The following is a 17,707-nucleotide window of genomic DNA, read 5'->3' as shown; positions in this document are numbered from 1 at the left end:
CCAATCAAAGAGTTGAAAACAGTATATCTCTTTAGCTCCGCCCACTCCCATAAAGCACAGCAAATGATGTAATAAAAATCAATCTCTCTCTGCTCTTAAAAAGTACTGAAATGTTTCAATATGCATGCATATTTTGCATTAAAACATATATATATATACAACATTTGTAAATTAGTAGTTTTATGTTTCTACGTTATTTTTAATTTGATTATGTTGTTTGCAATGCTTCATGGGATTGCAGTCCTTTACTTTTACAATACTTTTTTTTGCTTCAAATCAAAGTTTGAAGTGTTTGTAGTGATTCACCTGACCTGGTTGGCTTGGTTAATGGCTTATAACTCTTTAACAAAGACTTTTTAAAAAATCCCATTGGGAAAAAAGAATGGGAAAAAAATCTTCGGGAAGCAGCGCTGCTGAAAAGGGGGCGGGTGCTAATGCACTCTATAGTCCAGAGTAAAGTATGTGTTACAGTCCATGTTACTAATAAAGTGTTTCTGCAGTGCTTTACCAACTATCACTTGGTCTTGCTATATGGGCGACAAAGTTTTTGACCCAAAGTCATCATTGCATTCAACGTCTCTGTGTTTGTAATGAATAAAGCCTTCAGCCAGTGAAAGACATTTGAATATTTATCCAATCTTTGGGCTGTAGAAGTGATTGTGAAGGGCATCAGTAGTCTGTGTGAGCCTCGTCTTATCTGCATGATGTGCAGCAGAGAGCCAGTTATCAGACCAGGTATAAAATATTAATACTGAGTGCACTATAATAAATATCACAGATGCTGAACACAATTTACATTTCTGCCACCATCATCAGTCTAGAAAAAAAAAAAAGCGTAATTATTTTCCATGCACACTGCTCTGCTCAAAGGATTCTGTGTGGCGAGCAAGTATTAAGTACCTGTGCTGCTCTCCTTACCAGCTCACCTTAAACTGCTGATTTATGGTTTTACTCGAGAGGGGCTCAAACACACGCTGTGTCTCTGGTGTAAGTGCACTGAATCACCAGGGTTTGCTTCTGTTTATATATCCAGCATTTTCTGGTAATTAGAAAAGAAATGATTTGCTGTCCATCAAACCGTCACATATGAGGTTTGAGAGGGATCCACATCTGCTCTTCTCTGTACATTTGTGAGTCATTAAACAGTTTGTCCATGAGATTGAAAACCTGACCTGGTGTTTATGAGAAACAAAGTCCAACATTTTGATTAAAAATACCTTGATAATATAATTGACACATGTCTGAATGTGTGCAAGTGTGATTTTATTTTGTGAATGCAACAGCTATAGCAAAAATATGATGATCATACTTGGTTTGGACACAATGCACAAAACATATTCCAATTTAAGAGGGTTTTAAAACATGCATATGCATTGATTATCACATTAACATATAGGATGAATTCAGGCTGATTGGGACACTTTTTCCAAGTCATCTCAATGACAAAAAGTATCCCTAACATCCTGAATTCACAGCTAATATAATATATGGGCCATTCTACAGAATTGGTCAAACTGCTGTCCCACAGCCAAAAACACATTTAAAAAGCATTTAAGTATCCCACAATAATATTTAAAATATCAATAAGATTAATATATATAAAATCATCATTTATTGGTACTTTCAATTGGGAGGTTTCTGTCCCGAACCCTAACCCCTAAATTTCAACTTGTGAAAATGATATTAAAATAATTTTTGCATTTTTTTCCATTGCTGTTTTTAAAAATGTTTCCGAAGTTATTTTTAAGTATATATATATATATATATATATATATATATATATATTTCATATTTCTATTTAAAAAAAAAAAAAAAAAAACATTGTCCCACATGTTGATGTCACTACTGAAACAGTGTGTGTTTTTCATTGTCTGAGACTGATTTTAACACACTTCTACATTTCTGATCAGGAAATATTCCTGTCCCTCCCTCTCATAGCCTCTTTCACAGTAGATAGCTCCATCATTCTGAGTTAAATGTGTTCAAAAGTCTGAAAATCTGTGTGGAACTTTAAGGAACTGTTCAGAAGTGTGCTAGCTAACCATGTGCTGATTAGCATCTTTGAGCTGCTCAAAAGTGTCTAAAATTGTCACTACCGAAACTTCACCACATGTTTCAGCCGTGACTGTTTCGGTAGTGACATCATTGTTTCAGTAGTGACATCATTGTTTCGGTAGTGACATCATTGTTTTGGTAGTGACAAAAGGGAACACATAATCGTTTATTTGGGGGAAATAAACTAAATTTTAGTACAGTTATGCAAATCACCAGTGTTTTAATATGTTTTAATATGTGAGTTAAATCCTGTTATGTGATGTGGTCACTACCAACACATTACTGTCACTACCGCATATGTGCAGTCATGACCAAAACATGTAAGTATATTGAATAATCAACTAAGATGTTATTATAGTGTTTGATTCAATGTTTATTCAAACTAATGAATCCTTCACTTTGAAATCAGTTTGATAAACTTCATGACTTTTACAAAGAAAGATTGGATCCAAAATACAGCAAATCTCATAAATTACACTTGAAATATTGTTAAAATTGTAATTGTTATTGATTTACCTGTGAAAACTTCTTTAAAAAAAAAAAAAAAAATAGCAAAAAAATATATTTACAAGATAGATGTAAACAAAATCTTAATAGGTCAATGTGACCCTTCTTATTAAATGATTTATTATTGTGTTTCGGTAGTGACAAATTTGGGAAGAGGAAAAATATTCCAAAACTTTCTGAAAATACAATATGAGAATTAACTGTACAATTACTAGAAATGTGTACCTTGAATATTATACAATTTGCATACATACAACCTTTGTGGAAAAAGATTTTTTTCAAGATGTTTCCAACTGTCCCGTGTGTGTGTGTGTGTGTGTGTGTGTGTGTGTGTGTGTGTGTGTGTGTGTGTGTGTGTGTGTGTGTGTTTACGTGTGTTTACAAGCAATTAAATATAAAAACAATTAGTTCACTTTTTTTTTTTTTCTTTTTAAAAATATCCATTAAGTGCATCAGCAATTTATATATTTAATTTCTATTTGCCAGGATTTTTCATATTAAGTATAGATATTGTAACCTTTTTTATTGCATTGCATTGCACACGCAAATAAGCGAAATCTCTGTGATTTTTGAGGATAACTTTAGTTTTTTCTTCTTGACATGTGCAATCTCGTTTGTTATATTTCTCCAAATGCTGGTCTCTCACGCCTCTTTTCGCGCGCGCAATGGGGAGCGCGCGGGTGAGAGCCGCACACTGACGTTTCACGAGCACACACAGAGAGAGAGAGAGAGAGAGAGAGAGAGAGAGAGAGAGAGAGAGAGAGAGAGAGAGGAACGGAGAGCATCATTACTCCATCAACACCTCGCAGAGACAGTGCAGAGCCGAACGCACCTGTGCGCAAGTTCACGAGCGACTTCTGCGCCAGAGTTGCAGCATGTTTCTCGCGCGGCATCTTCACGAGGCTTTTGCTTAATGCGCTGAACATTTCTGGAGGACATTTCTTTTCCAGCTCATGTGAGATCTGTCTTTGGAATGATGGGGACCTTACATGACAGTATTGGATTTGTGCTCTTTTCCTGTTTGTCCATTCAAGTTGGATTTTCTCTTGATGGTAAGAACATTTACGGATGAAAATAAAGACTTTTTGATGCATCTTTCCACAATATAATACACTGTTATTAACTTTAAATTTTCTAACATAATCAGCAGCAACTCAAAATATGCTCTCGATGTCTATTATTACCGTTGAAACGATCGCCGCATATATTTGTGTAATCTTTAAATAATATGCTGAGTGACAAAAGTTATAACGACGCGATCCTGTTCTCCGTGACGAGAGCAGAAATGGAAAAATCAACTGTTGATTTCGGAGAACTCGTCGCGTTTGGACTCGTTTCTGTGCTTCTTCTTCACATGAACTCGTGATTTGTGTTCTTTGCCAGCATTATAGGTAGTAAAGGGTAATTTTGAAGGAACAGCACGCGCGACTTGCATCTCAAGTGGCGGATGCTCAGAACTGGGCTTCGTTAGACGGACTGCGGTTGTTTTTCAGCACCACGGACAGCTCCCGTTAAACCCGGGATAAAAGCAGGACGAGAGCGCGAAAGTGCTTCATTTAATGCCATTTAACAAAGAGAGGCTCTGCTGCACGAACACGTCGATATTCTAGTCTGGAAGTATTCATTAAATTTCACCCAACCAGAACATTTGTCTCGTTGCAAAGGAAATAAATAAATAAATAAAATTATATATATATATATATATATATATATATATATATATATATATATATATATATATATATATATATATTAAAATAATGTTATTAAAATAATAATAATAATAATAATAATAATATGATTTTCTATCATTTTTTCATAAACGTTTAAAAATAAATATTAAATAGACATTTTGATGTAAATATTTTGTTATTTTATTGAAAAAAATATTTTAAATAAATTAAATATTTAAAAAATTGTATTAATTTTATTATAATTAAATTTTATATAAAAAAATTTATATATATATATATATATATATAGAAAAAAATATATACATCTTCATATTACTTTATGATTATAATAATCTTAATAAAATAATAGTTTTATATATATATATATATATATATATATATATATGATTGAAAAAATATATGTATACATCTTAATATTACTTTATGATTATAATAATCTTAATAAAATAATAGTTTAATTAATATATATATATATATATATATATATATATATATATATGAATATCTTAATATTATTTTATGATTAAAATAATATTATTAAAGTAATAATTAAATTTATATGAAAATTATTTGTAATACTAAAAAATATGTATTTAAAACTAAATTATATATAATTATATAAATTTATATATATATATATAATTTTCAATCATTTTTTCTAAACATGTATAAAAATAAATATTAAATAGACATTTTAATGCAAATATTTAGTTATTTTATTAAAATATTTTTTTAAAAAATAAATAAACAATTTAATTATATTATAATTTTAATAAAATATGATATATAAATATAAGAGTTCAGTATAAGCACTGGTAGATTGTCTGTCTTTAATTTCAGGTTAAATTGTTTCATTTCTCCTGCAGGAAAGTTTACAGATTTCCCTTCTAACATCACTGCACGGGAAGGACAGAACATTGAAATGGCATGTGCCTTTCAAAGTGGGATGACCTCAGTTTACTTAGAGATCCAGTGGTGGTTTATTCGTGCTCCGGAGGAACTGATTACGAGCGAGGAGGATGAGGACGATACGGAGGTAATAACATTTTATGCAGGGGGTTAAGGAAGGGTTAATTGTACATAACGTCATTCCAGCCTACAGGAGAAGTCTCCTAAGCACCGTTAAGCATCCTCGGGCATGTTGCATGAATTTCTCCCTTTTTCATGCACATGCATCCATTTTATCCACCCACTCTGTTGCACTTTTAATTGATTGGATGAACTGTTTTTTATGCGATGACCCTGTCGCTGAGACGCTGCTTACTTGTTGTGTTTGTATTGCTGCTATTTCCCTTCTGCTGCTATAAACCACCTCAGCAATTACTTTCACTCATGTTCTCCTGTCCTTTTGAAAGGCAGAGCGTGCAGAATTCCCGTTTTCCCACTCATGCCACATAATTAGAAGCCCTAACCCTCCACGTCAAAACACACACTTACACAGAGCACAATACATGTCAGACTAATCAGCTGTTTCGCTCAAGGATGTTGACTTGCAAGCAGGAGCCTGATTCACGCTTCATGATTCATAGTGAATGCAAGACTCCTGAGGCTTTGAGATCCGCAACGGAATCGCTGTGACACTCATTTGGAGATCACTGGTCCTTTGAAGGACAAAATGCAGAAGTGAGGCCTATTGTGAATAACATCAAGCGTGTGCATTAGAGACGCCACTGGCTGAATGTGTGTGTGACGACATGTTTAACGACAAAATGTTTGCGAGCGTCAACAAATGATCTGAGTCACGGCTTGCGTGTCATTATGGTGGTTTCTGGCAGGTTGAGAGATGTCTTTAGGCTGTAACAGTACAGTCGGTTGTTTCTGCGAGAGCATTTGGCAGTTCACTGACATCAAACAAGTTTTTTTGTTTTTCCGCTTGATAAATGCCTTTTTGTTCGCTCCGACCGCACAGGAAGAAGAACGTCCTTTATTGTTCCTGCTCAGATTTAATACTGCAATCACTAAGCCGTTGTTGTCTCTCATCACACACATATTGCCGAGGCTTTGATCCATGGGATCTATCAATTTGGACTGTGGATGGGAGAAGCTGTAGTGCATCGATGATTGAATCTCATTCTTCTCGGAGTATTGTGCGTCAGATGACACGCAGCTGGGTCCCTGACGAGGAGAAGTCAGCGAAGAGACGTCCTATATAAAGACATCTGGAATTATAAGACGGGTGACATCCGCCATTGGCTTCTGATCAAAGCGTTCACCTCTGAAGAGTGGCTGTTAGGAGTGATACGTGACGGGAGACGCGCTGGACTGCAGCGGTGCTGTTGTTGTGTCACAGTATAATGTATAATGGATATGATCCATGCCCTGAATCTGTAGGCATCGATATATACAGTATAATGACAGTCACTATTGCTGACAGCGAAATATAGAACGATTTCCAAGCTCACGGTGCTATTAATAGTCGTGAATGAGGGATAGTACACGTTCTGCTCTGTAATGATACACGAGGACTCACCTCAGCTCAGGCCGCAGCACTTTTGCCGTAATCTGCGCCGATTGGTGTCGTCAAAAGTCTCTCCATGTGCAGCGCTCAAATTGGATAAATCATGGCCGTTAGTGTGGGGATGCTCGTTTCTGATGTCCCGTAGCAAGGCAAGAGGTCATTTATCAAAAGAGTTACAGCCCACATAAAATGCAAATGATAATGTAATTGCGAATGCAAAGATCTACTTTATTTGCATACTTATGGGAGCTTCTGGGCTCGAAGTTCATTCGCTGATGGTCTCGAGTGAATTCGCTGGATTTATTCCAGGCAGTCGTGTTCTTTTGTGAACTTTATAGAGTATACAGCAGTGCTGCGACTTAGGGAAGTTTATTAATAAACTTATTCGGAAAGAGATCAAGACTTGGGTAGACTGATCATTTTTAGAGGAACCCTACCTTCTAGCACTGAATGTGAACGCAGGGAAAATTAGAGACTGTCAAATGTGAATCATCAAACATATTTTTATCATCACTGCGCTTTTGTGCAAAGATGACTAGTCATGGCAATACCTCAAATCATGCAATTATGGCTTGTTCAGATAGGATTTATTGAATTGAAAAGGCATTTTAAGTCTAAAACAATTGAAATGTCAAGATTTGGAGACGGCATGATATAGTTTATTACCTTGGCCTCGATTGTTGGTTAATAATGAACTGTCACCAGAAAAATTATGGGAACAATAAGAAGCAAAACTGTATGAAATAATTCTGTAAGCACTGTGTACAAACACAAAAGATTCTCTGCTAAATTGAACTGAACAAAAGAATCGTTTGATTGCATCCTGTTAGGACAAATGCACTGCTTAATAGCATGCCTTACCTTTTCTTTGACTTTATTTTATAAGGGATAAATTACCATTGGCATCTCAGACAAGAAAATAACAGTTCCTCCGGTTGTAAGAGGATAGATCCATCAGTGTAATCGTAATATGCAGGTTTGTTGGCTGTGAGACAGGAGCGTGACCAGTCGAACATGCTTCTTCTTCATGACTCACAGGCTGGAATTATACAGCAGAAGTTCACATTACATATCATATGCAGATCCTGAAGGGCTTCAGCTCAGATCTTACACACTTGCCAGATATAATCTGGATATATAACAGTTCAAAGAGAATGTGAGAAGTATTATTGCATACTAATGTTCAGTGGCTGTGCCACATTCACACACCACCATTCAAAAGTTTTTTTTCCAAATAAATGAATAGTTTTATTCAGCTACGATGCATTAAATTGACCAAAGGGATTTATAATGTTTCTATTTCAAATGAATGCTGTTCTTTTGAACTTTCTATTCATTAAAGAACCCTGAAAAATAAAATATTTGACGGTGTCCACAAAAATATGACTTTTAAGCAATGGTAATAATCAGAAATGTTTCTTGAGCAGCAAATCAGCATATTAGAATGATTTCTGAAGGTTCTGTCAGAATGATGCTGAAAATTCAGCTTTGATCACAGGAATAAATTGCATTTTACAGTATATTCAAATTGAAATAACAGAATAATATTTCACAATATAGCTGTGATAATACTCCTGATCAAAACACAGGCGAAGAAGAAGCAGAAACAAGTGATAGAAGCATGTAAAATAATACGATCATCAAACATTAAACAGCATATAAATCAAAACTGCCTAACGTTACTGAATAAAATGTTGAATGCATGAAGAAGAAATGACTGTGATGTTTTGGGGGTGTTGATGGACTCAATCTACTCCATCTGTGTTTTGATCATAGTTCTGAATTCATCCAGATCAAGTCTTTGACAAAAACATGATTTTCTCAGATTTTTGTTTAAAATGTTGCTTTTTTTCCCCACACATTCAAGAGTTGATAATAAAAAAATGCATGAAGCTAGAACAGAGGCTCTCTTCTTTCTTTTCATATATTGTGTGTTCAGATATTCATACAGCAAAATATTCTGGACACCATTTTGTGAAAATGATCAAAAATGCTGGCGGTGGCTGGGAACGTTTTTAAAATGCTGGCGGTGAAAGGGTTAAACTGAATGAAATTGAAAAATGTTGCCTTGGGAACTAGCTGAAATAAAAGAAGTTAACATTTGTTTTATTTTTAATGCTTTTTATAGTTTTAGTTTAGGCTCATCTACAGTGCTCAGTGTAAATGAGTACACCCCCTTTGAAAAGTAACATTTTAATCAATATCTCAATGAACACAAAAACAATTTCCAAATTGTTGACAAGACTAGGTTTTATATAACATCTGTTTAACTTATAACATGAAAGTAAGGTTAATAATATAACTTAGAGAACAAAATTTTCAGTTTTACTCAAATTAGGGTGATGCAAACCCCACTGAAAGTCTCTGGAGCAAAGCTAAGTTGTAGACTACAAATTTAATTTAACAAGAATTCAAGCACAGGTGAGTCTAATTCTTCATTACACAGGTGTCCAGCAGAAAATTGACTATAAAAGGTGTTAAAACCCCTTCCCATTTCATGCTGTCAGCAATGGCACCACATGGAAGAGAAATGAGAAAGAAAATCATTTCTTTACACCAGAAAGGTGAAGGCTACAAGAAGATCAGCAAAGCTTTACTTATCAGTCAGAATACTGTAGCAAAAGTGGTACAAAAATGTAAAAAAGATGGAACTGCAACCATCTCACAGAGACGTCCAGGTCGTCTACGGAAGTTAACACCTCGACAGGAGCGTCTTCTGATGAGAAGGGTTGAAGAAAATCGGCATGCAAGTTTACTGCAGTTATCTAAAGAAGTAGAAAGCCAAACTGGGATGACTATTTCCCGTGACACAATATGGCGTACACTGCAGAGGAATGGCATGCATGGGTGCCGTCCACGAAAGAAGCCTCTCCTAAAGCCCAGGCACAAAAAAGCCCTCCTAGAGTTTGCCAGGACCCATGCTGACAAAGATGAAGACTACTGGGACTCTATACTCTGGAGTGATGAGACCAAGATGAATGTTTTTGGAACTGATGGCTTCAAAGAAAAATGCATGGTGCCTACAGTGAATCATGGTGGTGTCAGTGTCCTCATGTGGGGCTGCATGAGTGCTGCTGGTGTCGGGAGCTGCATTTCATTGATGGCATCATGAATTCACAGATGTACTGCTCTGTACTGAAAGAGAAGATGCTACCATCACTCCGTGCCCTTGCTCGTCGTACACTTTTCCAACATGACAATGATCCTAAACACACATCTAAGGCCAGTGTTGGATTTCTGAAGAAGAACAGGGTGAAAGTGATTCAGTGGCTCCTGATCTGAACCCAATCGAACACCTATGGGGAATTCTGAAGAGACAAGTTGAGCATCACTCTCCATCCTCTCTAAAAGAGGTCATTCTTGAAGAATGGAAAAAGAAAGATGTTGCAAAATGTCTCCAACTTGTTCATTCCATACCTAGTGCTGTCATTAAAAATCATGGAGGCCATACAAAGTACTAGATGTAGTAGTTTTTGTTGTGGGGTGTACTCATTTTTGCATCACCCTAATTTGAGTAAAACTGAAAAATGTGTAGTTATATTATCAACCTTACTTTCATGCTATAAGTTAAACAGATGTTATATAAAACTTAGTCTTGTCAACATTTTGGAAATTGTTTTTGTGTTCATTGAGATATTGTTTAAAATGTTACTTTTCAAAGGGGGTGTACTCATTTACACTGAGCACTGTATGTAGGCAGTAGGCAGCGAGACAAGCGCACTAGGTTTTGGAACACAGTTCTAGTGTCCACATTGATCCAAGTTGACAAGAAATTTATTGGACAGACATCAGGCATTTTCTCCTTAAACCCCGGCCGGCTCTGCTGCTAGTGGCATGACTGAAGGCATTTTCGGTCATTTAAAGCTTAATTGACAGCTACCGCTGATTCTGCCGCAGTACAAGCAGAAGGCCTTTTATCACTTAAGGTTTCACACAAACGTCTCGTTTTCCCAATGGAAATGACTGGCCGATCTAGACAGCACACTCCCTACGAGTACAAACTAATGCAAAATCCATACCATCCAGTCTGCCTCTCTCTTTAGCCCAATTACCACCCAGTCCTCTATCTAAGTCCCTCCGCCAGACTTTTAAAGACAATAAGCCCTGAAGGTCAATGAAAGCGCGTGGCTCCAATAGCTGCATCCATCAGCGCGGGCTATTGTTAGGACAGACACATTCATAATCAATGCAGCGCTGCTCTGATGAAGCTCTCCATCTGCCCATGATACTGAGTTTGAACCGGACGTGTCCTTTTCCTTGATTTTTGACCTGTAGCCTCGAGCCAAGTCAAGACTTGGAAATGTGTATAAAGAAATGGTCACGAAAAAGGAAAGAAGAAGAAAACCACTTTCTCTAGCATAACATTGACACTCTGAGCATATTATTGAGACATTGATATTGCACCAATATGGCTTAACTGGAAGAACTGTGTGGCAGTTATTAGGCAGAGTTCATTTATAGCCGTAGCATAACTCTAATGAAAAGCTTATTATGATTACAACTAATTAATGCTTGTAAAATTCTCAGAAGTCATAAATGTGTTGACAAGCCAACAAACTTTCAAATGAAAATGTCAAGGTTTCATTGCGAGTCTTCTGTGCACGGACACACTGGTTTAGTGGTTATAAGAAATCGTCTGAATATAATATACATGTCACTAGGGAGTTTAAGGCAGTAGTTGTAATGGGCAACTTGTGTGTAGCTTCAACCACAATTTTTCATTAGCAATAGTTTCTCAGTCCCATTGGCCATTAGCAGTGGAATGGATGTCGTGATCGCTGAAAACGGCTGCTAATAGACTCTGAGTTGAGACGGAGGTGTTTTGAGAGAGCTCTAATTTCAGCACAGCTTTATACTGTAGTGTTGCATTTAAATTTAATGTGTTTTCAGCCCTTGTAGAGATAGTATGATCACCCGTTTCAGTCTGTATGGTTTTGATAACCACCAACTTTTGGGATGTAACTGTACAGCAATCACTGGCCTTGCATGCAGTAACATATATTGAGTTACACCGACTAATCAACTAGTTGGCCAGTCTCAGCTCGAGGTCGTTCACACAGAGCACATTTTTGCTTTCAAAAATGCAAACGTGGGCAGTTAAATAGGGAAAAAATGCATGGTCTCATGTGCGTTTCTTAAAAGTTGAACTGATTTGAACTTGAGCGCTGCGTTTTTAGAACGAAGTGTCATGCGCGAGACAATGCAAAAGAGGCAAGACGCGAGCGCAGCAGTCATATACACAAATACTGTCCAGTGTGTATTTACATAGAAAACCAATGGAAAATTAGCACATTGGAATGAAAAAATGTGTTTTGTTCCATATTTGTTCAATAACAACATCATCATCAACTAGTCGACTTTAAAAACTCTGAAGTCCTTCAACCCCTATGATGTATTGAAATATCCAATTACATTAATATGCAAAGGTTTGGGGTGAACATGTTTTTTTTTTCATTCATCAAGGATGCATAATCAAAATTTATAGTAAAGACTTTTATAATGTTTCTATTTTGAACTTTCTATTCATTAAAACATCCTGAAAAATAAAATGTATGACAGTCTCCACAAAAATATGAACTGTTTTCAACATTGATAATAATCATAAATGTTTCTTGAGCAGCAAATCATCATATCAGAATGATTTCTGAAGGATCATGTGACACTGAAGACTGGAGTAATGATGCTGAAAGTTCAGCTTTGATCACAGGAATAAATTACACTTTACTATATATTCACATAGAAAACAGCTGATTTACATTGGAAAAATATTTTACAAATATTGGATCAAATAAACGCAGCCTTGGTGAGCAGAAAAGACTTCTTTCAACAGCATTAAAACATCTTTTGAACAATAATGTGTAAAAAGATATTCAATGGTATAAATTTTACATAGTACATGGACCTGAACCAGTGATTTTTATTTTAATCTGCTCATAATTAACCATCCAGCTAATAATTTTACTTTCCAACGCTGGGGATCATTTAGATCATTTGATCGTTTGATCATTTCTTATAAACTACTGTCAAATATTGTAGTTAATTCGTAGTTTTGAGAAGCACTGAAGTGTGAAGGTGAGAATGCAGGTCACGTTGCCATTTCAAGCAAATTTCTAAATGTCACGAGTTTCGAACCCAAGGCAAAATGATACATGCCTGTGGTTGTGTTTCTTAATTTTCAGTGACATATGAACCTTATATTCATTGACAAGCTGTGATAACCGAACAAAGGCTTTGATGGCAGACACAAATTCATGGAAAGCCCCTCGGAGGAATTAACTGGCATCGATTACACATTCAGTCAGCATAACTGGCAACAAAAACTGAAAAGAAGAGATATTCATCGGCCCACTGGAAAACAACAAAAAGGAAACTGGCCTGCTTGATGATTTAAAGTGAAGCTTCAGCGGGATGACGAGTATAAATGTGTGTGGGCAGTCACTCTTTTAATCTTGACTCTGGGCCGTTGAGGATTTGGAGATCCCAGCATAATGGATTCTTTCCACAACTGCCATAGCTGTGCGATAAAGAGAGGCTGCCACCAGCTTCCCAGAGAGAGAGAGAGAGAGAGAGAGAGAGAGAGAGGAGCGACCGGACAGATGATCATGTAGAGGGAGGGCGAATCAGCAGCCATGTAATGTGCAGAAGAGATGCCAGCAGCACAGTCCAATTCAATTTAAGGGATCAAAACAAAAGTAGTTCCCTTTGAAGACACCGGGCACTGTGGGCTCCAATTAGTGAATGACTCGCATTTGATCTCTCTCTCTCTCTCTCTCTCTCTGGAACGGGCTTTCAACAAGTGCACGTGTGTTCGCATGTGTCTCTGGTGTAACATTAAAACTTCATTGTTAAAGAGGACATATTATGCTATTTATGAGTATGAAAAAGCTCCGCAAAGTTCCAGTTCTTCTCTATATCAGTGTCAGTGTTTCTGAACTCCCTGAAACGCCTCCATTGTAGTCTTGAGTTTTCTTCACAATATTCCTCATTTAAATAATTCATACGCAGAATAAAGGGGCGGGGCCTGGTTGGGTTAGTTAGTAGTGTGTTGAAACTGGCGGTTATGGTAAGGGGCGGGACATTTACCAAACACCAATCACAACACACTGCTCCAGCCGACCAATCAGAGCACACTGTGCTTTTCAAAAGGAGGGGCTTCATAGAGACAGGAACTAAACAGAGCGTTACTGACAGACTGGGAAGAGAGGAGCTGAAAAATGGAGAATATGAGGAAAATAATCAACCTGTTCTAGTAGAGCACAAACACAACATCAAGATATGAAAATGTGCTTAATATGGCCTCTTTAAAAAAAAAGGAGACAATTAAGAAAGAAAAGAGAGAGAAAAAAAGTCAGAAAATTACTGCAAAAAAAAAAAAAAATGGTTTTGGTGCCTGTATATTTTACAGTTCATAACCATGTATAATATATACCAAATACTAAAATCTGCTTTGCACTTTAAAATACAGATAATCACTATTATAACACAGGTGGTAAAATAAAATTTGAGCTGCAGGAATCTTGTTAGAGATGGCTGTGGAAAAGAGAAATAAAAATAAAGTTCAGCTCTCTCATATTTTCAATATCTCTGTCAGCATTGTGTGTTTTCGTCCTGTTCTTATCTCGTTTGTTGTGGAACTGGAATTCGATTCCCAGATTACCAGAATCGCACCTCAGCAGGAAATTACTAATGGATTTTGACTGGAATCCCATCAGGACGGCCGGCGTTTGATTCCACTGAAGGATTACATGAAGGCAGCGTATTGGAAGTATTGAATGGCACCTGAACTTGTGTTTAAAGAAAGCTTTCATTTCTTCATTTCTTCTTCCTGCTCTTTCAAGGCAGCGCTGCATTCATATTCCTCAAACGTTGACGTTAGAGTTTGTTCTAAACCCTTGAGAAACCCTTAATTCATCTTGAATCGCTCCGTTCAAACCTCGCTCTGTAGTGGCACATATATTTTTGGTTTTTACAAACGTTATACTTTTTGTAAAATCATTATATTGATTTTGAAAATTGTAGTGAAAAAAATGTTGTGTATAAACTGGTTGGACAGACATGGCGAGATGTTTTTCTGTTTACTTTCTTGGAGACTTGCAGTTTTCAAAAACAGCTTCTTGTGATGTGAAGATAAAGTACTTTGTCTTGATAATCCTCACAGTGATTTATATTCAAATCGAGCACTTCATGAGGTGTGAATTTCTCCAACACAGGTATTCATCAAAACTTTATTAAACTAAGTCAGGCTAATTTATCTCTCAGGACTTTAATTAAACATCAGTGAATGATTTATTCAACATATGGGGCCGACTTACCCCTAATATCCCTCCTACACCGCTACAAATCCTACAAATCCCCAACCTGCTCGAGACCGAGATCTCCTCCGCCGCAATTTCCATTCCCGCTCATGAGGTTCCCTTCAAGTGCTGCTGGGAGACGGAAACCTGCAGCTCTCGGGTGGAACGGGATCAATTAAGAGCCAGTCGTGACCCTATGGAGATGAGGATTGGGAACAGCCGTGAAGGACCGTAAAGGAAATGAGGTTTTTCACATAACAGAATGACTACAGACAACACCTATCTTGATGTGTGTGATGACTTTGAGCCCCATGGTCGAAACGCCACACTTTCCTCAAAATGAAGAGGTTTTGACCACGGATACGTCCTGCTTGAATGGAAATGCCACTGCATTTTGTTTTTTAGTGCTTTAATTGCCACTAACCTAGAAAACAGTTCATCTTTTCACAAGCAAGTTCAAAACATCCTCGCCGATTCCCTCGATGTGAGTTTATAAAGTGAGCAGTATTAAAACATGTAGTACATGTGGAGCTCAGTAACCTTGTGAAACAGAAGTAATGTGTATTGAACGTTCACTTGTAGAGTGCTTCAAATATCTGAAGTATACACTAAAAATGCTGCAAGTTTGGGTCAAATATGGACAAACCCAACTGTTAGGCTTAAAAATGTAATTTAAAAATGTAAACCGATGGTTGGGTTTGTTAATATTCGACCCAAACATGGGTTGAAACAACCCAGCACTTTTTAGAGTGTATAATTGCTGATAATATATTAATAATGAAATAAATCGGCACTTAAGTATAGATAGAGTAAACTTTCATGACTATGTTTATTCCAATGTGTTAAAGTACAGTTTAAATCATTGTTTTAATGATCTTTTGTCATTATTTAAAGAAGTGCACTTGTTTTGATGTGTTGACTAACATACTAAAGCACTTGATTATCATTTTAGCTGCATTATTCGATATTACATTTAAAATGAATATATTTAAATGTACTAAATTGCAACTTCATCATTACACTGTAAAAAATAATTAGAGTAAGTCTCCTGGTTGCCTTAAAATTTTGAGTTCATTGAAATTAAACATTTGAGTTAATACAATGGAGGTGATTGGTTCAATCAACAGAAACTTAAAATATTATTTACTAATAACACATTAATTATCTAAGTTGATTTGACAAGAAAAAATGTGCATGGCATACAAGTTTCAATAGAATTGACATTATTGTATATTTTAGTTGACCAATTAGAAAATACATATAAAGATGTACTTAAGTGGATTGAAAACACTCAAACATTTATTAATGAGCAATGTAATAATGTTTATTGTTTAATTATTATTCATTAAACTTATTAATAAATGTTCATTTATTAAACATATAAATAAATGTTGATTTCTAACATATTTTGGGTTCATTTTGAGCAACAATACAGTCATTTTTAAACAATAGTTGAGTTAAATAAAACAACCCAGCAGGTTGAGCAAACATTTAACCCAACCACTGGGGTAAAACAACCCAATCACTGGGCTTGTACATTTTCAACCCAACTTGGGTTGTTTTTAACCCAGCAATTTTAATGTTTTTTTTTTTTGTTTTTGTTTTTTTTAGATTGAGCTGATTGCTTTTACTATACATTTAAACTAGAATACATTTTCATTTAATTGAAATTAACGTGCATTGAAGTGTCAAAACATCTGCTTCACACTCAAGTATATGAGCTCCATATCAAGGTTTGCATTGCAGTGCATTATGGGAGATGTCTGTCAGAGCTATGATGTTTCTCTCTAACTAGATCATTCACTTGTTGTCCCGCAAGACGTGAGAATGACTGACTGGCAAACTGGGAAAAGCCTTGAGTGCCCTATCTAGTTACCTAATACAGTCTTTGTTGGACGTGAATAAATCATTGCGGCATCAAAACATCCAGCCTAAATTTAGTTTAGAAAGATGATTTAGTCTATTTTTGGTCAGTACCACAGACGTCAGAGCAGATAAAAAAAAAATCTAAACTTTTATTCAAGTACTTCTGGGATTGTCTGTAACATAAAATAAACATATTGTGTGGTTGAGAAGACTGCATGAGCAGCTGCTTCATACATATGAATCACAATTGCTTTTGTTTCAGTTTCGTTAGAGGCACTTTGATTACATTAAACACCTGATGGATCATATGTCACATGGGTTCATCTAGATCAGATTAGATTTCATAACTGCTCTTCTTCTACACAGTATAGTTGCCATAAATGTTTGTGTTCACATGAATTGTGTTTTACTCTTCAACTTTGGCAAGCTACGACAGTCAAAGCTTAAAGAGGGGGGGGGTCTTTAGTGTATCTCTTTTATAAATATGATACAACTAAACGAGTCTTTCCGAAAAAAGCCGAGATCCTGGAGGCGTGTCTGCCGTCAGTGCTGTGGGCGGAGCTAAAGAGTCACGAGCACACGCAGCTTCTGTGTAGAGATCGCACGCTAGCTGTGACATCATTATAAATGAAAAGGAACAAAAACGTTCGTATTGTTTATATTATATGCACTTGCGCACTGATTGCCAACAAAACACAGACATCTGATGCAGCTTTACTCTCCGCCCGCGATCTGCAAATCCAGTGCCGAACTGGGACTTGTTTACAAAGTATTCATCACCGAAATCCCGGGAACAAACAAACATACATGCACAACTCCGTTGCTGCCCCGGA

General features: G+C 36.4%; 1 protein-coding gene across 1 annotated transcript in view; it reads left to right on the top strand.

Annotated features, from left to right (window-relative positions):
- The first annotated feature begins 3,339 nt into the window (after positions 1-3,339).
- vstm2a (V-set and transmembrane domain containing 2A) overlaps positions 3,340-17,707 on the top strand; it is a 45,930-nt gene continuing 31,562 nt past the window's right edge. Inside the window, exons 1-2 of the mRNA XM_051882910.1 lie at positions 3,340-3,614; positions 5,123-5,292. Of these exons, the coding sequence (XP_051738870.1) occupies positions 3,536-3,614; positions 5,123-5,292 (249 nt within the window). The 5' untranslated portion in view covers positions 3,340-3,535. The remainder of the gene's footprint in view (positions 3,615-5,122; positions 5,293-17,707) is intronic.

Source organism: Ctenopharyngodon idella, chromosome 23, assembly GCF_019924925.1.
Source record: "Ctenopharyngodon idella isolate HZGC_01 chromosome 23, HZGC01, whole genome shotgun sequence".
NCBI lineage: Eukaryota > Metazoa > Chordata > Actinopteri > Cypriniformes > Xenocyprididae > Ctenopharyngodon > Ctenopharyngodon idella.
Note: the sequence above shows the minus strand (reverse complement) of the source record. Positions and strands in the feature narration are given on the sequence as shown.